Source organism: Sceloporus occidentalis, unplaced genomic scaffold, assembly GCF_023333645.1.
Source record: "Sceloporus occidentalis isolate IW3139 unplaced genomic scaffold, rSceOcc1.0.p SCAF_1, whole genome shotgun sequence".
Taxonomy (NCBI): Eukaryota; Metazoa; Chordata; class Lepidosauria; order Squamata; family Phrynosomatidae; genus Sceloporus; species Sceloporus occidentalis.
The window spans coordinates 186,956,930-186,984,620 of NW_028316981.1; the positions used below are offsets into that span (position 1 = coordinate 186,956,930).

Here is a 27,691-nt window from a genome sequence, read left to right on the forward strand (position 1 = left end):
GAAAACAAATGCCAACCTAGCCTATTGAGCCAAATGCTTCTGCAATGTTCAAAGGAGGGGAAATACAGAGATCCCGACCTCTTTCTCTTCATTTGTTAGTACATGATGCACACGAAAGAAAACAAAGTACAAGAAGGAAAAACTCAGTTCAGAAGACACTGAGAGAGGGAGTTAAGTTGCTGATACAACAGCAACAATCCAATATCTGCTCATCACAATTGAGCCAATTTCCATGCCCACACAATGGAGATGCATGCAAGGACATGAATCATATTTTCCCAGGAAAACAAAGGACTGTGGTTGACAAAAGCAATGCCTTAAAGGAAAGCACACAAACTCTACATTGCTAAGCAGTGTGATGCAGTAGCCAAAAAAGCCAACATAATTCAGGCTGCATCAACAGAGGATTCTGTACGGTCTGGTATGGAAAGAAGTCCATGGGAGTGACATTGGGTGACACCAACCCTAGTGGGGCTACTGAACAAGAGTATACTTGCCGGATCATGAGAAGTAGTAGTGCCACTCTATTCTGCTTTGGTCAGACCTCAGCTGGAATATGGTGTCTAGTTTTGGGCATCACAATTCAAGAAGGATGTTGACAAGCTGGAGCGTATCCAGAAAAGAGTGACCAAGATGATCAAAGTTCTGGAAAACAAGTCTCATGAGGAATAGCTTAGGGAGTTGGGTATGTTTAGCTTGGAGGAGAGAAGACTGAGGGGTGACACGATAGCCATCTTTACATATTTGAAGGGATATCATGTGGAAGATTGTCATGTGGCTTGTTTTCTGCTGCTCCAGAGACTGAGCAAATTTCACATTACAAATTCAAATTATAAGAACAGAGATTCTATTTGAATGTTGGGAGAAAAACTTATTTACTGTAAGAATTATTTGACAGTGGAATAGATGGCCTTGGAGGATCGTTCTTTGGAGGTATTTATTTATTTCATTTCTCCCAAACTTGGTATATAGATCAAGAGAACAACTCCCTCTAAAAAGATAAATTGTTTGGTCTGAGTAGATTACCTCAATCTAAACTGACCAGTATTTGACTACACTGATAGATATGGGGGGGAAATGTTTGAAACCAGTGGTGCTAGAGTGCAAAGACTAATGGATTCATTTTTAGCCAGTTACAGTCTATTGTTCAAAGATCAAAAAGGCTTTTGTTTAAGAGAGGTGCTGACAGTTTTAGAAATTAAATTACGTGTTAAGGCTTCCACCCTGTACTTCTTATACATCATGGATAACATAAAGAGAGCAACAAAGATTAAACTGACAATTTATGGAGAAGTCGTCGTCCTGGTTTCTTTTGCACAGACAAAACACAGAAACCAGACAATGTGACCTGGAAAAACTAGCTAGGAGTCGAAATGGGCAGCTTCTACCTTCTCACTCAGAAATATATATTGCAAGCAAAAATTGTCCTGCAAGGTTTTGGTCAGGAATGGGACAGAGTGAGACAGCAGGATTTAAATGGAGTTGACACAGTATGTACCCAGATCCCAGGCAGGAGGGGTTGATTTAAAATCAAAACAAGTGAAATCCTGAGCAAAGGAATATTTAAAATTAAATTCACCAACAGAATGTCATGTCAACAGAATGTCAGTAAGAGCTGTTTGATACTGGAAGACACTCCCTCGGTGTGTGGTGAGTCCCCTGCTTTGGAGGTTTTTAAACAGAGGCTGGATGGCCATCTGTCGGGGATGCTTTGATTGTGAGTTCCTGCATGGCAGGGGGTTAGACTGCATGGCCCTTGTGGTCTCTTCCAACACTATGATTCTTCTATGATTAAATTGTTGCAGATTTAAGGCCCATTAGCCCTGATAGGAAGGGAAGATATGGAGAGTCCAAACACCCCAACCTCACTCCTTTGTGAGAACTGGGACATGTGGGGCCAAGCAACATCAGAGTGCGGTCAAGATGGCAAAAGGTATTAATGAGGAAGAAAAGATAAGCTAGGAGAGGCAGCAGCAGTTTGCTTTTGCCTGAGCCTACTGGGAACAACATGAACCTAGTCCCCCTTCTCCTACTCCCTGCCACTGAGTTAAATGCATATGAACTATTTGCCCAGTTTGAACTCAGTCTACAGGAACTGAAAGGAGCTGGAGACAAAAGGGGAAACTGGGAGGAGAGGGAAAGAAATTGGAATATTTTAAAAGTATGTAGTTGAAACAAGTGAGATGACAGAGAATTAATCAGAACTGTTCCCTGCCAACTTGTTGAAAGGTATACTGTCACTTTCTTATCCCAGCACCACATGAACAGTGGAAGGTAAGCCTAAACCTAGTTGTTCAAAATTGGGCTATGCTTCCATGCAGGAGAAGGCAAATACAATGAATAATATAATTGTTAATTGTTGGTGGCATAATATGGTTGCACCAGGTATAGTCACACACATATATTATAAAACCATCCATAAATAGTCTATGTAATAGACACTGATCTAAGAATAGACATATATGTGCTTAGATTTATTGATCTATGCACTGTTTGAATACTGTAATATTGTTGTTCAGGGTGATCATACTGTGTTGTTTTAATAATGTCATGTTACTATTTCTGTATCATTTTCTATTGTTTCACTATTATGGATCACCTTGCGGAGATAATTGATCCTGAAAGGTGGTTTCAAAAGCCATTAAACAACAAAATGAAACCAAACTGGCTTTTAGAGAGAAAGGTTTAGAGCTATAAAAAGATAATTGCAACAAACTGCTCTCTTAAAATACTCTGGTTTGGTTTTGTTTTGCTGCAATTTAATCTTAAAATGCATCTCAGGGCAGAACTTTGACCCATACTGTGAATCTCTGGCCTTCCAGCTGACTTAAAATAGCAGCCTGGCTGATAATAGAGATTTTGTCAGAGAAGCTAATTGAGATTGGGTTTAGATTTTGCACCACCAAAGGGCGAAAGGGGAAAGTCAGTCATTTCTGGAACAAAGAACATGACCATTACCATCTTTAATCTGGAGTAGATGGGCAGGATAGAGTCAGCATGGCATAGTGGTTTGAGTGTTGGACTATGACTCTGGAGACCAGGGTTTGATTCCCAGTTTGGCCATGAAACCCACTGGGTGACCTTGGGCAAGTCACATACTCTCAGCCTCAAGACAAGGCAATGGCAAACCTCTGATCAAATCTTGGCAAGAAAACCCCATCTTAGGTTCGCCTTAGGGTCCCCATAAGTTGGAAACTTGAAAGCACACAGATGGGCAGGAAAGGTGTATGATGGGAAAGGTGTGTGCATGTCCTCCAACTATCCTGAGTTGCCAGGAATAGCTTCAGGTAATCTCTGCTGTCCTCCTTTCCCTTTGAAAATGTCCCACTGTCCCTTTCCATCTCCTCCTTTCCTCCTTTATTTTTGGCTTACCTCAGTTTCTGCAATTGAGTTTGAAATGCAAACGTAGTTTGCTCTTAGTGAACTCAGCCTAAGGGAGAGGAGATGGTGAAGTCTTGCCCTTCACAGTACGCTCATTTGTTTTTACTTTTTCCACGTTTTCCTAGAGACCTGCCACACTGCAGAAAATAATGCAGTTTGACAACACTTTAACTGCCGTAGCTCCACATCCTGTGAAATCCAGGGATTTGTAGTTTGACAAGGTCTTCAGCCTGGTCTGTCAGAGAGCTGTGGTGCCTCACCAAACTACAAATCCAGGATTCTGTAGGTTAGTCATAGTAGTTAAAGTGGTGCCAAACTGCTTTATTTCTGCAGTGTGGACATACTGTTAAACTCAGTACATATATTCCAGGGCTTCTTTGCTTAACATGGGGTGTGTGTGTGTTATTCTTTATTAATAAATATTGCCCTCCTTTTGTCTGAGAGACACACTGATGTTATACAGCCATGTGTTTTGGTTTTCATCTGTGAAATGTTGGAGAAGATGTGTATGTGTGCGCGGGGATGGACACTTCTTCTAGCTAGGTTACCTCCTGCTAAGCAGAACAAATGTCCAAATAATACATTTCACGTATTCAGAGTGATTCACACACATTCTTTCTACAGTCTTTACAACAGATAAAGTGTGCCTTCTTAACGGAGGGTGGTGATTCATATAAAGTCACATAAAGTGTGCCTTCTTAGTGGATGGTGGTGATTCTATGGTGGGAGTACACAGATAGAGCGGATAAGAGAAGGCGCCTAGTGTGGTATAGAGTGCAGGACTAGACTTGGAAAGGACCCTCCAATCTTGTTGGACTGCAGATCCCATCATCTTCTGGACAGCAAAGCCAACAGTGAGGGATGACAGGAGTTGTACTTCAACAATGTCTGGGATCCAAGCATTTCTGACTGTTCTTCCCTTGATATGACCATAAAGTTCACTATGTGGACTGTAGGCCAGTCACACACTCCCAGCCTAACGCCAAAACATTTCGACTGCTTTGATTTCTTTGTAGAAAACTTGGAGCCTGTGTTGTCTCGGTGTGAACTGTGTATGTGTAATGGCATGTTGGTTTAAGTGTTGGACTACAGGCCCATACAGACAGGATTTGTTGTTGTGTGCCTTCAAGTCTTTCCCATCTTATGGTAACCCTAAGGCAACCCTACCATGGAGGTTTCTTGGCAAGATTTGTTCAAAGGGGGTTTGCCATTGCCTTCCCCTGAGGTGAAGAAAGTGTGACTCACTCGAACCCCGAACTCCACAGCTGTAGTTCAACACTGAAACCACCACACCACAATTGTATGTACGTTCAGGTTATTTTGACTTATGGCAACCCTAAGACCTATCATGGGGTTTCCTTGGCAAGATTTGTTCAGAGGAGGTTTGCCATTGGCTTCCCCTGAGGCTGAGAGAGTGTGCCTTGCCCAAGGTCACCCAGTGGGCTTCTTGGCCAAAGGGGAACTGAACCCTGGTCTCCAGAGTACAATTAGGCCAACCAAAAAGAAAGAAAGAAAGAAAGTCAGGCTATAAGTAAATACTACTACTACTAATAATAAATTATATTCTCCGTGTCCTTCTCCTCTTCCTCCTCCTCCTCCTCCTCATCTTCTTTCTTCTCCTCACCTTTTTCATCTTCATCTTTCTCTTCATTCTCTTCTTCCTCCTCCTCCTCCTCCTCCTCCTCTTTTCTTCTTCCTCTTCCTCTTCCTCCTCCTCTCCTTCCTCTTCCCCTTCCTCTGGCCCCCTCCAGGGAAGCTGCCTCCCCTCCCTCCCTCCCTCCCTCCCTCCTCTGAGTCTGCTCCTCCTCCTTTTTCCTCTGCCCTCCTCCCTCCGTTTTGTTTTGTGCGGCGACTCCTCTTATGCAACCGGCTGACCTACTAACACACATTCGCCGGCCGAGGAAGAGAAGGAGGGAAGGAAGGCAGGCGAGAAGGAGGGCGGCGCTGGCAGCGGGCGAGGCTCCTTCTCCTCCCTCTCCTAGGGACCCTTCCTCCCTTTCCTCCCGCTCGCGACCGTGACTTCTGCCTGGATCCCGACCCGGAGGAGAAGCAGCCCTTGCCTGCCTTGCGGGTGCGTGGTTTGTGATGGTGCGGTTGTGGGTTCGCCTGGGAGGAGGGAGGGAGCCTGGTCACAGCTTTGTTTGGTGCAGCCAAGGGGGAGATGGATGGCTTTTGGGGTGGAGGGGGGAGTTGGGGTGGGTTGCCTTTGAGTCATTCCTGACTCGTGGGGCTGTGCCTTTGCCACCCTCTGAGGCTGAGAGAGTGTGACTGCCCCCGGGGGGCGGTTCCCATAGCCACGATTCGAACCCAGCTCAGGCAGCCTGGGGCTAGTGGTTTGAGCATGGGACTAGGGATTCCTGGGGAGCAGGGGTCGAATCCTGATTAAGGGAAGAGGAAGAAGGGGAGGAGGAAGAAAAGGAGATGAAGAAGAGGAAGATGAGGGAAAAGGGGAGGAGGAGAGGAAGAGGAGAGGAAGAAGAGAAAAAGGAGGAGGAAGAAGAGGAGGAGGAGGAAGAGGAAGAAGAGGAGAAGGAGGAGGAGAGGAAGAAGTTGAAGAGGAGGAGGAAGAAGGGAAGAGGAGGAAGAAAAGGAGAGGAAGAAGGGGAGGAAGAAGGGGAGGAGGAGGAAGAAGAGGAGGAGGAAGAAAAGGAAACGAAGAAGAGTCCTGATTAAGGGACCCCCCTGGGCATTCTTGGGCCAGTCATACTCTCTCAGCCTCAGAGGGTGGCAACGGCAAGACAAAACAACAACAACAACAACAACAACAACAACAACCCTCTGAACCAATCTGGCCAAGAAAATCCCAGGATAGGGCCGCCTTAGGGTCACCAGATACCAGAAAAGGACTTGAAGGTACACAACAACAGTGATACAAAATGGCAAACCTCCTCTGAACCAATCTGTAGCACTGCACCTTGCTTCTTTATTGGGTTTGAGTGTTAGATTATATATGACTCTGGAGACCAGGATTCGAATCCTGGCTCAGCCATGGAAACCCATTGGGCGACCTTGGCCGAGTCACACTTTCTCAGCCTCAGAGGATGGCAAGGACAAAAAAACAAAACAAAACCAAACACCCTCTGAACAAATCTGGCCAAGAAAACCCCAGGATATAAGGTTGCCTTAGGGTCACCATATATCAGAAAAAGACTTGAAGGCACACAACAACATCCAAGAAAGAGAGTGATCAATTTTGTGTGGGTGTGTGAATGATAAATTGTGTGCGTGTGTGTGTGTGTGTGTAAATTTACTTTTATCCCACCCCTCTGCACAACAAGGCAACCGGGGCGGCTTACAACATTAAAAGTTATACATTACAAATCCCTCCCTCCCTCAAAATATGATGAAACAATTTACAATTAAAAGCATATTAAAAGTAATACAAACACACCCAAAGAGAGACACACACATCCACTGTGTGTCAGAGAAGCTCACTGCGGACCATCAGGGGAAGTTCTCTTATGCAAGCAAGCAAGCCACCAAGTCCGGCACACCCCCTTGCCAACAAACTAACACAAGGAGGGTGTGTAATGTGTAAGTTGTGTGTATGTGTGTGTGATGGTGGCAGTCTTCCTTGCCAAGGAGGGCTTCCCTCGCTGGATCTGTCACACATACACAGGCGCACCCTCCTTCCCCTTGTGTACACAGGGCAACACAAACATTCCCAGCTCCTCCTCTTCTTTCCAGCCTGACCTACTTATGTGGGGACCAGGGCCTGAGTGCTTTGTGTGTTTGTATGTTTGTGTGTGTGTTTTTAGGCTGCCAAACCAGGGAGCTTGAGGGATTCAGATGTGTGTTTGTGAGGTGGGGCAGGGGGAGAGCATGGACTGCTTGGTTTGCTGTTGTTTTATTGTAAACTGATTTATGGAACAGCACTGATTAATAGATTGGTTAAGTGTGTGTTTTGTGGGGTTCTGCACTGCAAGGTAAAGCCTTTGTATAATTTATTATTATTATTATTATTATTATTATTTACTTATATCCTGACTTTCTCCTAATATAGGGACTCAAGGAGGTGCAGCAGGCTTTACTTTGGTTTGGGCTTATGGTCCAACCTATGGTTCAAAACATATCAGGCTTTAATTTGGGTTGGACTTATGCTCCACCCTATGGTCCGAGATACATCAGGCTTTACTTTGTTGGGCCTATGGTCCAACCTATCCGGTACTGGCAAACCTATGCCACATGTGCCAGAGGTGGCACTCAGAGCCCTCCCTGTGGGCACACGCACCATCATCCCAACACAGAGATCACTAGAGTTTGTCACTAGAAATCCAGAGAGACGTGGCACTTTGTGATAAATAAGTGGGTTTTGGGTTGCAGTTTCGGCACTCGGTCTCTAAAAGGTTCTCCATAGGCTTTACTTTGAGTTGGGCCTGTGGCCCAGTCTATGGTACAAGACACATCAGGCTTTACTTTGAGTTGGGCTTGTGGTCCAACCTATGGTTCAGGACACACCAGGCTTTCCTTTGAGTCGTGTTTATGGCCCAACCTGTGGTCCAAGACTTTATTTTGAGTTGGGCTTATGCTCCAACCTATAGTCCACGACATAGCAGGCTTCACTTTGAGTTGGGTTTATGGTCCAAGACACAGTAGCCTTTACTTTGGGTTGGGCTTATGATCCAACCTATAGTCCATGACATAGCAGGCTTTACTTTGAGTTAGGCTTGCTTGCTTGCTTATTTATTTATTTATTGGATTTATATCCCATCTTTCTCCCACAATTGACTTATGGTCCAATCTATGGCCCAACCTATGATCCAAGACACAGCGGGATTTGCTTTGAGTTGGGCCTGTGGTCCAACTTGTCATCACCAGCTGGACTTGGAGCTTTGGGAGTATTGCCAAGTGCCTATAAACATGTGCAGAGTATCTCTCCTATGCTACTAAGGAAGCCCAGCTGGATGCTTCCTGTGATGTGGAAGGCAGTGGAAGCAGGACAGTGAATATATGTCACTCCCACACCAGACCAGACCCTCTCTTGCTCCAAATGAAGTAGTTCCTGGACACAGGAATGTGTAGGAAGAAGCTCAGTGACTGTTTGGCCCAGCAATCAGTTCCCCCCCAGCCAGCCCACATCTCATAATGGGTAGGGGGCTGTGTTGTTGTTGTTGTTGTTGTGTGTCCAAGTCATTTCCAACTTATGGCGACCCTAAGGTGAACCTATCATGGAGTTTTCTTGGCAAGATTTCTTCAGAGGAGGTTTGTCATTGCCATCTTCTGAGGCTGAGAGAGGGTGACTTGTCCAAGGTCACTCACTGGGTTTCATGGCTGAGCAGGGAATCCTACCCTGGTCTCCAGAGTCCATACCCACCACAAACAAACCTTCCACCATTTGTTCTATAGGGAATACTTTATAGGGAGTTGGGTATATCAGCTGCACACAGGTCAGTGTCACTGATCAGTTTCATTTGGGCTTTGCCAGTTGCTGGGATCACTGCAAAGAATGCAGGAAGCCGCTCTGGCCCAGAAATGTACCCCCACTTGTGTCCTTAAGCAGCAGTGGATACTCCAAGAGCAGAGGTGGCAATAATGCAGCCCCTCCAGATGTTCTGGGACTGCAGCTCCCAGCATCCCACACCATTGAGTGTGGAGGGCCATAGGATTCCCATCTCTGCTCTAGCATCGCTTAACAAAGATTCATTAAGTCACAATCATTAGGATATTCTGAGTATGCTCATTTGGCTTTGTAACTTTAAAACACTGGGCTCCTCAGCAATTGTAGTTTAGAGAGGAAGGAAAAGCCACATACTGTAGAACTAAAATTATCCCAGCCTTGTCATACTGTATATAGACAGCACTAAAATTAAAGCCCTGCACCAAGGTAACCTAAATTCTGTACTAAGAATAAATATGCAGAGCGCTGAGGATTAAAGCATTTAAAACAAAGCAGTCTATTAAATTTGCATATATTTAGTGTAATTGAGTCTGCTAATAAAGACACTGACACATCTTCTCAACAACTGAAAATCCTGCCTAGCTCTGTCTCCCCTTTTTAGACCAAAGAGTCTTCCAAATGAAACACACAGGCTTTTGAATTGCACAGAATTCTCCCTTAGGCTAAGGGGAGATTTTCTCCCTTTCCAAAAGAGTAATGGAGATGTTGCTGTTTATCAGAAACATTACTTTCTCCTAAACATTTGTTTAATAATTATTTATCAGGGAGAGTTCAGTGTAACTCATAAGTTCACATGCTGCGTTTAGAACAGTAGTTGATCTAATCATTCAAATGCAAAGGTATTTCCCTGACTGTGATTTTTTTTTTTTTTGCTTGGGCTTCCTTATCTTGATGTTTGCCAAATCACAAATAAAAATACACTCATAAAATCCTCTTCCAACACATGAACAATGTTGTTATATGAAATTATATGTAAGTGCAGTCGCGCCCCCCCCCCCCCCCGTATCCACAGATCCTTCATCTGTGGATTCAACTATCCTCAGCTTGAAAATATTCCCTCCCACAAAATATTCCACAAAGCAAATCTTGATTTTGCCATTTTATATAAGGGACATTATTTTACTACATATAATGGAGCTTGAGCACCCATAGATTTTGGTATCCATTGGGGGAGGGGGGTAGCAGTGGCAGTCCTGGAACCAAACCCCAGTGGATGCCAAGGGCTCATTGTACTGTTAATAAATAAAAATGTACAATTAATATAAATAATCACACCACTTGCATACCTAGATCCACCCTTTAAAGTCTCTGTCTCTATATATGTGCCTTCAAGTCACCCGTTGACTTATGGGGAGCCCATGAGTTTCATATGGTTTTCTTAGATAAGGAATACTTAGAGGTGGTTTTGCCAGTTCCTTCCTGTGAAATACAATATAGCCTACAGCACTTGTCTCCCATCGAAGTACTAACCAGGGCTAACCCCCTTAGCTTCCAAGATCAGACAGGATTTGGTGCCTCCAGGGTATTTGGGTAGGCTACTAAAGTCTCTAGAACTAGATACATTTACATAAGAGCTTAGGTGGACTTTGTGGAGTGCAATGACAGATCATTCTCATCCCCAATGCTAATTAAAGCAGGATAGCCGTACTAACAATTACTAATGTGATATAATACCAGGTCCCGCCTTGTAATCATGTTGTAAACACCCTGGCTATATATGTATCAAAAATGCTTGTTTTATAACATATTTATGCTGCTCTTCCTCGAAAATGCTAAGGATGGTGTTCAGTTCTTTCTCCCTTCTCCATTTTAGCCCCATAACAGCCTTGGAAAATAGATTGAGAGCATGTTATAGGCTTGAGAAGTGTCATGGCTGAAGAGGATTTAAACCCAAGGACTTTTTCGGATGGGTAAAAAGGACAGGAGCATAGTGCAATGCTCCCATCAATGTCACACGATTTGACAAAGATTTTCAGATGATGCCATGCGACATGGTGTGAAAATCTTTGTCAACCCGCTCGACATTGACGAGAGCTTCGCGCTATGCTCCTGTCCTTTTTGCCCATTTGAAAAAGTCCTAGATCTTACACCCATCCAGCGTGACTCCACCACTGTCAGGTTGAGTCATCCCTTAGTTGGAATCCTGAGCAGCAACCACCATGAGCAACAGGGGTCCATTCCCCTGTCAGTTGGTAAGCAGCTCACTGACGTTACCATCCTCCCCTTGCGCAAAAGGGATTTCTGTGTAAGCAGAAATTGCAAGAGGAGTTCGGCTTCTGACATGGGAAAGGCAATTTGCTGCTTCCCAGTTGACAGGTGAGCAGACCCCTATCGCTCACAACAGCTGCTGCTCAGTAAGTGGGAGGAAGGGCATCAGACTGGGAGATGTTCCTTAGCTTGGTAACTAAGATGGTTACATAGCTAAGTAGGTGACACAGATTTTTGTCCACTGTCTCCATAACACAATAATAGAATTGACCATGATGTGGACTGTTTAGTTCTCCTTTATTGTTGTGTGCCTTAAAATTGATTCCAATTCTAGGGCTTTCTTGGCAAGATTTATTCAGAGGAGGTTTTCCAGTGCCTTTTTCTGAGGCTGAGAGGGTGTGACTTGCCCAAGGTCACCCACTAGGTCACCATGGCTCAGCAGGGGTTTGAACCCTGGTCTTCCAGAGTCCTAGTTCAATGCTCAAACCACTACAGTGCACATTGTTTTACTCCCAGAATTCAGAACAGGAGCAAGGAGTTCTAGGTTTAATCTCTCATGCCTTGCTTTCCATGCATGTGTTTTCCACCACCCAGTGTGTTGAGCATTGGAGACACCCGCTGGTTTGCAGAGCCAAACACAAATTACAGCGTCCTGAGGCATTTCAACAGCTTCAGTGCAAAACATCCTAATCCCTGAATCCTAAACGTGTCCAAGAGCTCCCTTGGAGGCTGTTGGGGAGATCAGTATGTTCCTTAGCAGTGGAAGAAAAATTTGGACAAAGTCTTCTGAGTGAGGATGTGTGTATGTGTATGTGTGTGTGTATGTGCACGTACGTGCTGTTGTATAGCATGGAATGGCTTTCTTGCTGCCACATGTGTAGCCTCACCCCAGGGTTGTGCAATAGCTGCTTTAGAAAGACTTTCTGCACTCTTGAGAAAGCACTCTGCAGGCCAAGGGCTCACACAGACAAAAGCAAAGGGGGAGTGGGCAGGAGGGGATGGTGGCAAGGACAGTTGTGAAATCTGAGTGACCTGAAGCCGACTGGCAATAGAGTACAATTTAGTCTGTTCAAAAAGTGCCTGCCTCTTAAGTTCGCCTCTTGATTCCGCCTAACATCTCCGTTTGCCTCTGTTCCAACAGCTGTTTGAGCTCCAGAAAACAGCAGAGGGAAGGCTTGATTCCCATGTGGGATGGGTTTTGCTACTCTGCAGAGAAGCAGGCAGCCTCTTGTTTTTGATCAGTGGACAGCCTTGCTTTCTCCTGTTTAGTTAAACAACTGCAAAAATAGTCATAGCAGGATAGATCTTTGCCGCCTTTTATCTTCACAATGCTCCAGTGATAAAAAGTTTATCTCCTTTATTTTCTGTTTGGTCAAGTCGCTTTTAAAGAAACACAAGCTGAAAACAGCTCAGATTTATTTATTTATTTACAACACAGCAACCCAATTTATCTCTGTGTTACCTATGTGTGCTTCATTGAAGCTAGGCTGTGTTGTATGCTTCCGATTTCTTCTGCTGACATGGGCTACAACGGGGAATTAAATGGAATGAAAAGCAGATTTTAGTAACAGAGGACTTCTTGTTTTTAGTCACGTGCAGAACGGAATGATTAAATATGTCCAAATTTGAGAGAGTCCAATTCTTTGAAGTTCCTTTTCAAACATATGGCAACCAATAGAAGGCTCTACTTCACTGTACCTGTGTTAGCTCTGGTCTGTTTTTGGAAAGTGGGTTCGAGCCAGTGATAGAAGAGGATGTAAAATAATGCCATTGGGCACTGATATATGATATGAAACATTATACATGTATGGCAATGCTGGAATTCCTGAGGCTCTCCAGATGTGGTTGGACTGGAGCTCCCAGAATCCCACTCCCTTGGTTATGCCAGCTAAGGCTGCTGGGAGTTGCAATCCAACAATATCTGGAGAGCCATAGGACTCTAAACCTTGATATATATAACGCTTGCTGCTTAACCATGACCTTAAAGGCTGAGGCCTGGGTGTGTGGCCATTTTCATCTTTTTAAAAAGATGAACAATCTTTTAAATTTCTTATAGTATCAACTTTCATGTAGGATAGCCCTCTTTATGGAAGTGAATGAAATGTAACCGTGAGTCCAAAAATGTCTCACATGTACACATAGTGGCTTTGGAGATAGTAATGTAGTGGTGTGAGCTTCCATGCAGAAAGTACAGTACTGACCATGACAATTAAAACTGGACATTCACAAGATGGAAGCCATCTGGCCTCAGCTAAGTCAATAAATGTGTTGTGTGATAAGAAACCATTATCCCTGGTGACAGGCTAGAACTTCCTGATGAAATGGAACTCAGCAGATTCTTACACCAGACTCCATTTGCAAGTTCCTTAGCTTCTTGGTGACTAATAAATGTGTTTGTCTTTAGTGTGCTACAAGACTCATTGTTGTTTTTGCTGCTAGAGACTGATTGCCTCCTTGAGGAAATGACTACTTGCTGAATGGGACTGTTGAAGGAGCAATCCCTTGGAGCCATTTGTCCTTGGAACTCCATTCTGGAGAACCATTAACACCTGCTAGGACACATCCCATCAACTCCCAATAGCTCTAACCAGCATAGCTGTTGTAGTAGAATATTGGGGCTTGCAGTCCAGCAACATCTGGAGGCAAGGTGATTGATGAATCCCATGTCAGTTTAAATCTTGAATGAAAACCCAAGTGGATTCAACACCCCACTGACATGGAACTACCAGTCACCACTGCCTTGAAGGCAGCACAATTCCTGTCCATGATATAATTAGAGCTGTATTCTAACAAAGGCCTGCTGATTCATCATAGTTGTATCTCCATCTACCTTCAACAATATAGGGCGATGTGTATAGGTGTATCCTATAGGGATCCTCCCAACCCTGCTTGGTAGATGTAGGGCAAAAGTGTGTTTTGACTTGCTCAAGGCTACTCAGTGACTGGGTGGAGAGATCTGAACCCAGATCTTTTCCATCCACGTCCCCTGTCTACCATAGAGTTGGTTAACTTCTGCCTGCCAGGCTGTCACAGGAGCTCTCCTCTGCCAAATGTGAAATCTCTAGTGCACTATGATGAAATTATTTACTTTTCAGTAGGTTGAGACTCCATTATCCTGAATTCCAAAATCCAAAAACAAAACTTTTTTCATGGGTGGCTGAGATAGTGGTACCTTTGATTTCTGATGGCTTGATGTACACAGATTTTGCTTCATGCACAAACTTATTAAAAATATTGTATACAATTACTTTCAGGCTATGTGTAGAAGGTGCATGCGAAACATGAATGCATTTCATGTTTAGACTCGAGTCCCATCTCCAAGATATCTCATTATGTACGTATATGCAAATGCAGGTATTTCAAAATCTGAAATACAGAGCACGTCTGGTCCAAAGCCTTTTAGATAAGGGAGACTCGCTCTGTATTCCTTTTAATAATCCTCTTATTTGATAGTTTGCGGTCCCATCTTTTTTGCCACCGTTTTTCCTCAACAGAGTCATCATGCCTCTCACAAACAAAAATTCAACAGGGTCACTCACACACTGCATTTGAAGTGGCACTTGTTAGATTTCTGTCTATTTTGCTTCCCGCTCAAGTGCTTCTTCCAAGGGAAAACATCAGCCCTAGCATGTTGCATGGAGAAGGCTTTCGCTTGCGCAGAATAGTGTCTTGGGGGGAGGGAGGGAAAGGGGAGGAGGAAGACGAATTACAGTGGCTTGGTTCCAGCCTTGAGAGCAGAGGAACAGAACATTCTTGCTTGGAAAGCAGAGACAGTGTCATGTAATAATGTTACATCATTAAGCTGTTGTGTGGGAAGCCCTGCAGGGAGGGAGCAGAGAGGAGGGGATTACATTTTGGAAAGATGCAAGTCATAGGGCTAAGGGAAGGAACTTGCAGAGCAAGCAGGCTCATCCCACCCTGGAGGAAGACAGGGATGCCTGCTTGCTATTAACTGGCATGAGGTTGCCCTGTATTATGTATAGCAATGCCAGCCACAACTGAGCGATACCTTTCTTTGACCAAGAAAGGTATTGCTCTTTTGTGGATTTTGCATTTTTGTTCTGTTTTGCTCCATGGCCGCCACAGCTACATCGGATATATTTTCTAGATATGGTTGGAAACCCTGCCAGGGAACGGAGGGAAAAGGAATCTTGTAGAAATTTTTGAGATGAACTGGGAAAAATAAGGCATTGGAGGAAGTAGACAAATCTATAAAAGCTTATGCCACATCACCTTTTGCTCAGTTGTCTCAAAGGTGCTTCAAGATCCCTGGTGTGTGTGTGTGTGTGTGTGTGTGTGTATTTGTAGTATAACCTTTTGTAGACCCGGTATACTTTATCTGATGCAAGTAGAGAACAGAAGAGGAAATATTATACCACCTCCACCATTTCACAGTGTGGTGTAGTGATTTGAGCATTGGACTCTGGAGACCAAAAGTTCGAATCCTGCCTCGCCCATAAGAACCCTCTAGGTGACTTTGGACATATCACATGCTCTCAAAATCAGAGGATGGCAATGGCAAACCTCCTCTGAAGAAACTTGATAAGAAAATCCTATGATAGGGTCACCATAAGTAAAAAAAAATGACTTGGAGGCATACACCATCAGCAGCATTTCACACCTCTTGGTTTATGGAGTTGGGGGGAACTTAATCTGCTTAGTCTCTCTGTTAGGCTGAACGCAGCCGTCTGAGCCCACTTCTCTGGGCACATTTGCCGAATTTTGGGGGCTGCTTGCTGTCTACATTCCTCCCATTCCCTTCAACACCCATGTGTTTGTTTTAGTGTATCACACAGCTTGAGAAAGTAACTTTTTTGGACAACAACTTGTACATCCTTCAAATCATCACAGCCATTGGAAATGTTGACTGGGGCATTTGGAGAGTTCTAGGCCAAAAAAGTAACACATACATACATCTCTTTTGGCAGATAAGACTGTACTCCTCTAGTGAAATAGACCCAAAGCTGTGAAAACATATGCCATAATAAATCTGTTATTTTTTGAGGTGGTGCAGGCCTCTTTCTTATTTTAAATTTGTTGGTTTTTCTTCTGTTACAGACTAACATGGCTACTTGTCTGGAAATTATACTCATAACAAGTATGGCCTTCACTTCCTTGGTTAAATAAAAGAAGCCAGGGCTGGAGGAAGGAAGCTTAGTGTCCAGGCCTTTGATTGAGGTTGGCAGGAGACCTGGAAACATTACTTTGGGGCCTACAAAGCACAGAATCGCCTAGCTAGTATACCCAGTGGCCATGCTGATTGGTGACTTCTGGGGTTTGTAATGCAAAAATACCCTTTTCCAAGTTCTGCTCCAGAGGTCTAGGAAAGAAAATAGACATCATAGTTTAGCTTGCTTCTATGCCTTTTTTTAAATTAAAAAAGGAGGATCTGTATGCGGAGATCAGCACTTGATGTGTTCCATAGTGACCGTTTTGCATGTTGCTGCAGATCAGGCTCATGTTAAAGGAGCAATACCACAGGTTAAAAATTGGTAACCCGGAATGTATTGAGATGGCCCAAGAGACCATCCCAGAAAGACTTAGGGCCTTCCTGATTTCCCAGATATCACACAGCAACTATATAGATCAGTGGGAGTTTGGATCCCCTCTTCTAAATTTGACAACCTGACCTCTTCATTCTGCGGGTGTCACCCATAGCTTCCCTGAATTCTGATGCAAAAGTAGGTGGCTGATTCTAAATGGGATGCAGATTGTCTCCGTTTTGTGTCACTTGGATGTGTAGGCTTATTGCTTCCATTGAGCAGTGCACCCATCCATTTTCTTTTGCTAATAGGAGAGACAGAATCAGGAGTCTTTGGTCCATTCTACACAATCTGTAGCTTGATTTACAGAATTTTATTTCGCACATGTAGCCACGCACATCCCACTTCTCTCTGTGCTGAAGAACCCCAGAATATTTGCTATTAAGAGAGAGGTTGTCCTGCCTGTTGGCATCAGAGGTGTTCCGTCCCAAACTGGAGAACCTATCATTGAACCCATAGGCCATTTGCCTCTATCTTTAGAGAGATAGAACATGGCTGTGGCTAATTATTTGGCATAACAAGCCCCTTGTATGTGCACAGATGCAGCCTTAACATTGTAGGTGCTTTTTGGACTTTGATCTATGGCCTGGTTTAAATGGGCCAGAATGTATCCATTTCCAAACTTCATTTAAAAATTTTGAAGTACAGGGCACCCTAACCCAAGGGCACTAGGTGTGTGTGTGTTTTCAGTCCTTGGATATGACCTCCTTTGCAGGTTATAAGTCCTACTGCCCCAGGGTGGTGACGCAGAATGGGAAGTAGGTCATGTTGCTCTTCATGCCCAAGCTCGCAGCATCCTGGTTGCAAACACACCCGTCCCATCCCGCTGGAAGCTCCACGTGCTCCCAGAGACACGAGGCCAGGGCCCCGCAGGCAGATCAGGGTGTGGGATTTGGGTTGTTTAGCTGGAAAATTATTTCCTTCCTTGACCCAGAATGCAAGACAATGTATGGGGCAAGGAAGGGGCTGGGTGCAGGATGCCCTCCTTAGTGGCTTGGGAGAATTATATTGAAGAGAGCAGTGCAAGGAGCTCAGCAGAAGCACAGAAGGAGAGAAGTGGCAAATGTAAAAGTGAAAAGAAATGTTACAAACAGAATGTGAAGAGGCTGATGCCAAACTCTCTACCCAAGCAAATGCATCCTGTTTCTTTTGTAAGTACAGTGGACCCTTGTTATACGCTGGGGTTTGGATCCAAGATCCCCTGTGTATAACAAAATCTGTGTATGCTCAAGTCCCATTAAATATAATGACAGAGCAAAATGGTGTCCCTTGTAAAAAACATGGAAAATCAAGGTTTGATATTTGAAATTTATACTTTTTTTTTAACATTTTCAAACTGTGGATGCTTGAATCCGTGTATAAAAAATCTCTGTATAAGAAGGGCCGACTGTAGTGAATTTAAGGTGAAGAGAATGCCTCTTTTCTGATGTGTGTCTCTGTGGTGGTGATTATGGCATGGGTTTTTCATGGTTGCAGTCAACACAATTGGTGGGATATCTCTCAGGACAGTTGATAGTTGCCCCTGAAGGCCTAAGCTCTTGCAGCGCAACTGTGGGAAATTCTCAATTAATTACTTTATTAATTAAATTTATATCCCACTTTTCTCCTAGCGTGGGATCTGAGGCAGTTCACAATAAGGCTAAAACAAAATAAAGTTAAAAAAATATTTAAACACAAACAAGTTAATTTTAAGTATAGTTGAGTATATAGTTTTAGTATATTATTTGAGCATGTAAGAATGTGAGTCACTTTAGGTCTCGCATAGGAGAAAAGTGGGATATCAATTGTGTATGTGTATATATAGCTGTTGCATGCCTTCAAATTATATTAACATTTCTTCCTGCTGCAAATTACAGGGATCCTTGTTATGGGTATGCATCAGTCCATGCTGCTCTCTGCCCTTTTATTCTCTAGAGAGCCATTTCCTGATGGCTCTGTTTACTGCATCTAAGTTGGAGGTTGTTGAATGGTGATGACAAGCCGTGATGGCTGGTTGCATAACTCCATTTCATGTCTGATAATGCAGTGGTTTGTGTTGTATTCGTCATGGAAAAACATTTCTGTTTTGGAGCTGGGAAGAATAATATCTTTTTAAAATATATTATTATTATTCCCTTTTCCCCCTGAAATTGGAATTCAGAGTGGCTTACACTTTAAAAAACAATACAATGAAAAATAGATGAAAGAGAGCATTAAAATAGGATTAAATTATCACAGTATTAGAACAGATCACTGGTCAAAAAATAAAATACAGTTTAAGAAAGATAAAAGCACCAAGATAATTGTCAATTTAAAATAAAACAATTTGGACCTGAGTTTCTTTTCATGAAAAACGGACTACCTTGTTGACATTCCCCCCCCCCCCCCGCCCAAATGAGTGCATTCTGCTATTTTAGTTCATAAGATCATAGAATCATAGAATTAAAGAGTTGGAAGAGACCACAAGGGCCATCCAGTCCAACCCCCTGCCATGCAAGAACTCAAAATCAAAGCAAAATTCATTTTGTTACGTTTGTCCCAGCTTTCTAATCTATTACAGTCGTTTTGAATTTTGATCCTCTCCTCTGGAATATTAGCTGTTCCTAATAATTTAGTGTGTTGTTGTTTTTGTTGTGCCTTCAAGTCCTTTCTGACATATGGTGACCCTAAGGCAAACCTATCATAGTGTTTTCTTGACAACTAATGTTTAGAAGAGGTTTGCCATTGCCTTTCTCTGAGGCTGAGAGAGTGTGACCCCCCTGCCCCCAAATAGTATTCTTTCTGGTATAGTTATTTTTTTATTAAATATAATGGCAGTAGATACAGTTCCTTTTCCGTTATTACAAATTACTGTGTGCCTTCATAAATAAAAGAGGGTGTTTGGTTGGTTTAAAAAATACAACATGTGTACACTTTCCCAAGTGATGGTGTGCTGTGACTTCTACCTTTGACATTCATTATCTGTGTAAGGAAAGCTTGCCTGACAAGCTGCCCAAAGTGACAACCAAGGAGCAAGTCGGATCCATAGGGCCTGGAGGAATGCTCTGCCCCTCTTTCAGTTGTGGTTTGTGGGCAGCATCTTGGCCACCAAGAAAACAGTTTGGATGAGGCCTTGGTTTCTTTGCAGCCTCCTTCTCTGACAGTTCTATATAATGCCTTCCCCACTGCTATTGTTTCTTTGTGCAGAAACAGTTTATAGGCCAGTAGGTTGCTGGCGGCATGCCCGCCCTCTCATTCTTTCTTTCTTTTTTTCTGGAGCTGTTGTGCAATCTGTAATCATCAGACCTGTTTTGACTGCCTGGCTTGATAAATATTCAGTGTTTACTGACCTATATTCGTGCTGCTTGCGCCCAATGGATGCGCGTAGATCACATGCAAAGGGAAAGGAAAGGGGGGAGCGTAACACCATCGGGGAGAGCGTGCTACTTTGTACACATGGCCCTGCTTTCTCGGGCGAGGAGAGCTTCAGCATTCCTATGTATGTGTCACAGTGGCAGAGAAGGAGGGGTTGGCTTGGCTTTCCTTATGCAAGCTTCCTTGCTCAGTGGCCTTATTCCTCAGTAGTCAAAAACGGGACTTGCCAGCCTTTGGATCTGTGGGTTTGAAGGTTAAAGTTTCCAGTCTGGCTTTGTGCATCACCACGCTAATACGGCCACCATCCCTGCCTCCATACAGCAAAGCCCTCCAGCCGGAGGGAGACTGGGTGAGAGAGAAAGAGAGGGGATTAATTGTCTGTGGGAGAGAAGAAGGAGCCATCATGGTTTGAAAAGTATGTGTGTGTGCTGCTTGCGTTTCTTTGTATGCATTTGTGAGTGAAATAGACGTGAATTTGGAGCTTGAGAGAAATGGAACGTCCCTCAGTATGTGGACGTTCTGGATGGGAAAGGGACAGTAAAATACACATTTGAATGTGTAAGGTGAGATGGAAGATTATGCCTTAATTTTGTGAGAGGGGAAAAGTAGTATGCTTTTGTATGTGTGTGGTGCAGTATAATGAGTTTAGTCAGGTGTGTTCTAGGGCCAACTTTGCGCCCTATGAAAGTTCATATGTAGCTGCTCTTTCTTTGTTTTTTGTGTCCCCCATGTATATGTATAGTTATACATAGCCCTTATATGTTCAGGAAATATCATAACATGAGGTATTGTGTGTGTATTGTGTGCAACATAAAACTGGGTTGTGTTAATATGATGTGTTCAGGATGTGCTGATAACAGGCAATGTTCATATGTAGTCCTTCTTTGGTGGGGTGAGGGGTGGCTACCTCACTCACTATATATAACCAAGCATCTCTTTGGAAGGGAACTGGAATGTGGGGTGTGGTCCATGTATGCCATGGGCTGTGGCAATGCTGTCTGAACCTGCTGGATTATGTAAACGGAGCCTGAGGTGTGTGATTGCACTGGGCAGAGAAGTAACACCCTTTTCTTGTGTCCTTCCTCCTTAGGCGTTTCTGGTGCCTTCTGGGCCTCACACAGTGGTTGCCACTCGCTCACTTCTTTCACTTCCCACTGCACCTGCCACCTGGTAACACATCACCTCTTGCTGTCTGGAAGACTTCGACTACAAAACCTCAGAGGTTTCCTGGAACTTCTGGAGCAGGGATTTGACTCTTCAGTTGCTGGAGCCTCAGACTGAAGGAATCAGAAGAAAATACATCTCCTGTGGGTGCCCTAGAAGATGCTCTCCTTGTGCTGGACAGTAACTTTCACACTGGTGGGAGCTCAGAGTCCACTTGACTGCTGCAATTGGAGGACAGTTCAAGGCTGTACTGGAAATAGTTCCCGGGGCAATACAGATTGATAACAGCTTTTGGTGGCGAGCTGGAAAGAAACTTGTGTTCCAGAAGGAGCTGCAAGAAAACTTTTCAGCAGGCGAACGAAGCTTATCTGACTGTTGGTGCTGAAGGGACACCATTCCTGTGCCCTCTGTCACTGCCCAGCAATAACAATGGAGAATCTCAGCTCACCTACATTGTGTGTAGCAGGGAATTTCCCTGGATTCCATAATGATGGCATGATCCAGCGAGCCCGGACACTGAAAAGCAAGCCCAATGCCAACTGCAGGCGAAAGCGTGAGTTCATCTCGGATGAGAAGAAGGATGCAAGCTACTGGGAAAAGCGTCGGAAGAACAACGAGGCTGCTAAGCGTTCCCGAGAAAAGCGGCGGTTTAATGACCTAGTGCTGGAGAATAGGGTGTTGGCGCTAAACGAGGAGAATGTGCGCCTCAAAACGGAGCTGCTGCAACTCAAGCTCCGCTTTGGGCTGATCAGCACAGCAGCCTTCATGGAGAAGAGCCAGCAGCTGAGCACCGCCAGTGCCAATGCTGCGGCACACCTATATTCGGGCAGTGAGAGCAGCGGCTACTCCAGCACCCTCTCCCAGGCCCATCACTCAGAGGACTCTTCAGAAACAGAGCAGTCAAGCCGGGACAGTGGCAGTGTGTCAGTAGCCAAATATTCACCCCGGGGCTCCCTCTCTGACATGTCAGATGGCTCATCCCGGGATAGCCCAGTGCCTCAGACACTTGGTGAGGCCCAGGCCATCAGCCGAGCTTATGGGGATGCTCCTTTGTCGCACCACCACTTGGAGGCCAAGGGACCAGTTCCTCGGGGTGTCATCCTCTTCAGTGCCAATGGCTTCACTGCCATGGCACCACCCCGGCCATTGTTTCCGGAGCAGGAGGAGCAAGCAGAGAGTTGTATTGCTGAACCACCCAGAAGCCCTTGCTTAGAGCCTGTGGCCCATTACCAACAAGAAGAGCTACCGGACCACCCCAGGTACTGCTCAAAGTCCCAGAACTATGAAACACCCACCGATTACATGGAAGGGGAGCTTGCCCCGACAGAGCATATGAGGAAAGCTCAGGAACCCCGGTCCCCCTTTGAGGGCTACACTAGCGAGGAGAGTGGTGAGGAGCCCAGCTGGGGATGTTCACCTGCTTCTTTCCCAGTGCCCCTGGAGGCTCATCCAGATGTGAAGACGGCAGCGCTACCCCACAAGCTTCGCCTCAAATGCAGGGCCCATAGCAGCGGTGTTCAAGAACCATGCCCACCTCCGAGCACTACTCCAACTGGTTGCTGCCAGGAGGCCCCTGCAATGCCCGAGTGGGACAGTGATCGGCACGAGGAGATGTCTGCTCTGGTACGGCAGGCATTGCTTCTCAATGAGCAGCCCCCAGCCTCAGGCGGCACCCTGGAAAGACTTTTGTGTCGTACCTCCGGGCTCCGCTTGGACAATTCATTACCAAAGGACAGTGTCAACAGGTGGGAGGATGGCTGTCATGATGATGGCCCCAGGCCTACCTGAAGGAGACTGAGGGGTGGGAAAGGATTTGGGTTTTTCTGTTTTTGTTTCTTAAAACTGACCTGAGGTTTTGTATAAGAAAGAAATTCTCTGTCCCCAGGTGAGGCTCAGATTTGGGGAGAGGAGACGGCCTTGTTCTCTCTAGGTGCCAGCACTGCTGGAATAGAAAAGAATAGGGGATCACAAAGTGTGAAGGGATGATCAGTTGACTGGACCTGAAAAGGACCTCAAGAAAAGACTGACCGTGGAACTACTGATATCTAGAAGGTGGCAGGATCCCTAGGCTCTGGCATTCAGTACCATAGATGGGATGTGTCTCGTGGAGCTCAGCTGGACAGTCAGTCAGTCACTGCAAGGTATTGCTACTTGGAAGCCAATTTGGGGATCGTGACAAACAAGTAACACTGAAAAGTTGGCATCTGCTCCAACCCATGTTGATGCTAAGGATGTTGGATACTCTCAAGTGGGATAGCTGGTGGACTGGCAATGGACAACATTGTTTTTTCTGTGTCAGGAACAGCCTGCTTTGGCAGAGATCTTTTGTGTTTTTGAATACTAAAATAAATGTACAAAAATATTTAAAAGTGCTTTGAAGTTTGAGAGTATTGCTTGGGTATGATAAAAATTGGTAGAAAGAGTTACAGGGGTGGTACTGCCTCTTGTCTTTCCAGGGCAAACTGAAGCAGTAGGGGAAGGGGCTCTCATACATTTCAGTGTTTTTAAAATGATTTTCCATCATGAAAGGTGCTACAAGGGCTTGAATAGAATAACAAAATAATACAATGCTGATATTTGAAATGTCAGTCCTAAAAGATTACATATGAAAACAGTACCAGGCCAAGAACATATATTTCCAGAGTCTGATTGAATACGAAAGTCTTAACCTGTATTTGAAATGTCCAGGCAGAAGCTGGCAATTTGTGTAAGGTAGCAGAAATAATTTCTTTCTTGGGTGCCGCTACCACAAAGGGCCTTCCACTTGAAGATTTTAACTTCACCTCAGCAAGAACATAACCTCACATGGAGAGTTTAGTGCCCAAACAAATTCACAAGAATGGTATCCTAATCCCAATCCTTGCATGGCTTTAGAGGTCAACACTTAGTGCAATAATCAACTGGTCACCAGTGCAGTTTTCCATGCGGTAACCTGGTTCCGCATGGTCCATGAATGTAGCACCAGTTACTGGTTGCATGGTTCCAGTTGAGTCCAGGAAACAAAACCTCCTTTGACCTGTTAGGAAGCCTTGGAGAAACAGAATGTATGTGTTTATGTGCATTCAAATTGCCTGTCGATTTATGGTAACCCCATTAATTTTATAGGGTTTTCTGAATCAAGGAATATTCAGGGGTGGTTTTGCCATGTGCTTCCTCTGAAATATAGTCTAAAATACCTAGTATTTATTGGCAATCTCCCACCCAAGTACTAACCAAGGCTGAGCCTGTTTAGCTTCCAAGATCAGACAGGATCTGGTAGTTTTAGGGTATTTAGCCCTAGGAACAAAATAGTACCTGAATTTCATCCTGCTGGTGAGAACAGAGATGCTGAGTGTGGGAGGGGAGGTACTGGGATTAAACTGGTATATTCGTGAGATTGGTGTCACTGTATAAAATGAGTCACAGGTAGAGTCCTACCTCCTAGAGTCTTCTTCCAACTGCTTGAAGCTGACCCAGACCAAACATAGATCATATTGCTGTTTTGATTTAGGTAAAGAAAACCGTATCAGGAAAAAGGATTCTGATGGTAGAACAATGTGGTAGTGGAAAGGGTTGCCTGCTTCTTATGCTTTAATTATTTTGAGGAAATAGTATCCTCAACAGAGTACCAAGCCCTGGAGTGGCAGCTGTTATGCTGCATAGAAACCGAAAGCCAAGAAAAGCCCAGCTGAATCAGTCAGAATTCATTCAATATTTTGTCTCCAGCAATGGCCAGCCAAATTCTTTTGGCAGAGAAGACAACAGCTCCCTGCCCCTTTTCTTTGTCTCCTCCAAAGAATTTAATATTCAGAGGTACACCGCCTTTTAATGTGGATGTCCCATTTTGCCTTTATACAGTTAGCCCTTCCTATCCACATGCTGATTCAAGCATCCACAGCTTGAAAATATTTTAAAAAGATACCAGTTCCAAAAAGCAAGTCTTGATTTTGCCATTCTATAAGGAACACTATTTTACTATGCCACTGTACATAATGGGACCTGAGCATCCACGGACTTTGGTGACCATGGTGGGTGGGGGTATATTCCAGGACCACCCTGGAACCAAACCACAGTGGATACCAAGGGCCCACGGTAGCTAACACAATGGGTTTCTACACCTTTTCTTGTGTGTGTGTGAGGGGGGGGGGTGAATGTAAAGCAGTGTGAAACCTTATGTTATGCAAAGATTGGAGTGGGAGGAAGTGATTAAATGTGTCAGATTGTGGACTTCAGACACCAGATTCCCGAAATAGTGAAAGGGCATCTGTCAACATCTGGGAGCTGACCTCCACCAAATGTGTGTGATTTCTATGTGGCTGTGCATATATGTGGCCATTACGCTATCCCTCTCACACTCCCCCATCTTGAGCCCTAACCTATCCATTGGCTTTGGCACACCTTTGAAAGCTAACAGCTCCTTGCCCAGAGCTGTGCTTCCTCATTCTGCTCCATCTCTAGGTCAGGGTAGGATTATCTGTGATTAACAAGGGCAAGAAGAAAGTGCCATCAAAAGTAGGTCATTCCTCCCCCTACACACACACACTCCCTGCCTACACACACAAACACACACACACACACACACACACACAGAGCGCTTCAGGGTGGCTGGAAGCCAGTGCTGTACCATGAAAAGCATCCTCATCCAAAGGCCTAGCTTGCGTTGCTATGGCAGCTGCAGCCTGGGCTCCAAAGAGAAAGCAGAGAGAATGGGGTAGCCGAAATGGCAGTGGGGAGGGGAGGCTTGGGGGAAAGCCACGTGCTTTCTATATTGACGACTCGATAGACAAGCCAGCTGGTTCTTCTATAGCACCCAGTTCCAAGGGCATTGCAGGGGTAGCATTGGCTTTTTTGAGTATCGAAGGAAAAGATAACATAGAAAAGATGCAATGGGGAGTGGGCAGGTGCCAATGTGTTTCCTGCCCCTCTTATCAGCAGCCTGTTAGGCGGGCATTTGAGCAGGTGGCAGCTTTCCTCGCACAGGGATGAAATGGTGTGGAAAAGTTTTGCCTACTTAATATCTGGATGTCAGACAGTTCTCGAAAACAACCCCCCAAAAAAGGCACAGGAGTGCAGCTAGCAAAAACAACATCCTTAGCAACCCTTTTAGGGGAAGCGGGATACACATTAGAACTGGGATTTAGTAGGGTCAAAGCAAAGTGAGCTCCGTAACCCTTCCGTAACCGAGCCTCTGAATTTCTGAATGGTGACACTGTTCATGACACATCAATGGTTAACAGTAGCATCCATTGGCAACTTCCACCTTGTGCCCGAAGTTGTCTTGGAAACAGCAGCTTGTTTCATTTCCATTCACCGTCCCTTCTTTCTAATAAGAGCAGACATGAGTGTTTGACATTTTCTTAAGCTTCCAACTGATGGCAGTGTAGTTACACCACCGAAAGGTTATAGATCTGCTTCCTTTCATAGTAATTCAGGCAAAGCAGTTACAGTCGGACCTCCGTAGCCTCCGATTCTTTATCCATGGATTCAAGCATCCACAGCTTGAAAATATATCAATTCCAAAAAACAAAGCTTGATTTTGCCATTTTATATAAGATATACCATTTTCCTATCCCATTGCATATTGTGGGATTTGAAACCAAATCCCAGTGGATACCAGGGGCCTACTGTATTTCATATGTGTTCATAGTGAGAATTCAATCTCTTCATTTCAGGGTAGTTGTCTGGTACCAGAATGTGGGTGAGAAGCTATGAAGTGTAAAACAAGATGGAGGAAAGAGTGCCACTCAGTGGTGGATCAATTGTTTGGCACATGGAAAGCTTCATGTTCAATCCCCCACAGTCTCCAGTTAGTGGGAGGTAGCAGATGATGGAAAGACTTTGGGCTGAGCCCCTGAAGTGGTGTACATCCCGTTGTCCCTACTCAATAGGCCCATTGGTTACCCATAAGAAAGATGTCCGATTGGGCAGGCTGGCATGCCCAATGCTGAGCTAGTCAAATAGTCTAACCTGTTACAGGGCAGCTCTCTATGTTCCCTTGGAGGCCTCTGGCTGCTAGAGAAGAACAATGTCGGATTTATCTCCCCTGCTCCTCTTTTGGACTTTGTTCAAAATCATCATGTTTTGAAATATCATTGTGCCCTATCAGCTATCATCAGTTTTTGTGAGGTAAGCTGAGCAAAAGTCTTTCAGAAACACAGGTTTTTGTGCGCCTATTCTGTTATGCAATGTTTAAACTGGAATGAAGTGTATTATGGCCATGGGGGTAGTGACTGTTCCCGCATCCAGCAAGAAGGACAGGCATAGCTGTAATTGCCCCTATGGTACCTTCTCCTTCCAGTTTTAAATGACTGGGTGGGTTGGTTGGCATTGGCCACCTCCTATATGTTGTTTATGTGCAAAAATTTACTTTGCCTTTCCACTGTGTGGTTCTCAAGGTGCCATACAATCCAAAATAAGACAATGCTGAATAAAACCCATATAAATTAAGACAACATGCATGCACCCATCCTGATCACAGGTAGCTGTCCAGCTTTGTGATCAGTGGTCAGTGGTTGTAGTCAGTGGTTTAGGTGACAGACTAACTACATCCATGTTGAAGCCTCGGTATACCTTTGAACACCCACAGAAGAGAACGTTTGTTTTTTTATTTGCCCTGTTTGGGAGGCAACTGATTGGAAATGCAAGGCTAGATTAGATGGACTCAATCTCTTCTTAAGCCTTCCAT

The 27,691-nt window shown here is 44.5% G+C and overlaps 1 protein-coding gene across 4 annotated transcripts; it reads left to right on the plus strand.

The window, feature by feature from the left end:
* The first annotated feature begins 916 nt into the window (after positions 1–916).
* On the plus strand, positions 917–23,399 carry LOC149323083 (uncharacterized). Of its 4 annotated transcripts, none has more exons than XM_089487031.1 (2): positions 917–933; positions 20,954–23,399. In XM_089487031.1, the coding sequence occupies exon 2, from the start codon at positions 21,457–21,459 to the stop codon at positions 22,813–22,815; it is 1,359 nt and encodes a 452-aa protein (XP_089343157.1). In that variant the 5' UTR covers positions 917–933; positions 20,954–21,456; the 3' UTR covers positions 22,816–23,399. The 4 variants fall into 4 exon arrangements, with proteins under 4 accessions (XP_089343157.1, XP_089343134.1, XP_089343150.1 ...); XM_089487008.1 differs by lacking the exon at positions 917–933 and adding an exon at positions 5,266–5,452; XM_089487024.1 differs by lacking the exon at positions 917–933 and adding an exon at positions 19,635–20,212.
* Positions 23,400–27,691: the final 4,292 nt, after the last annotated feature.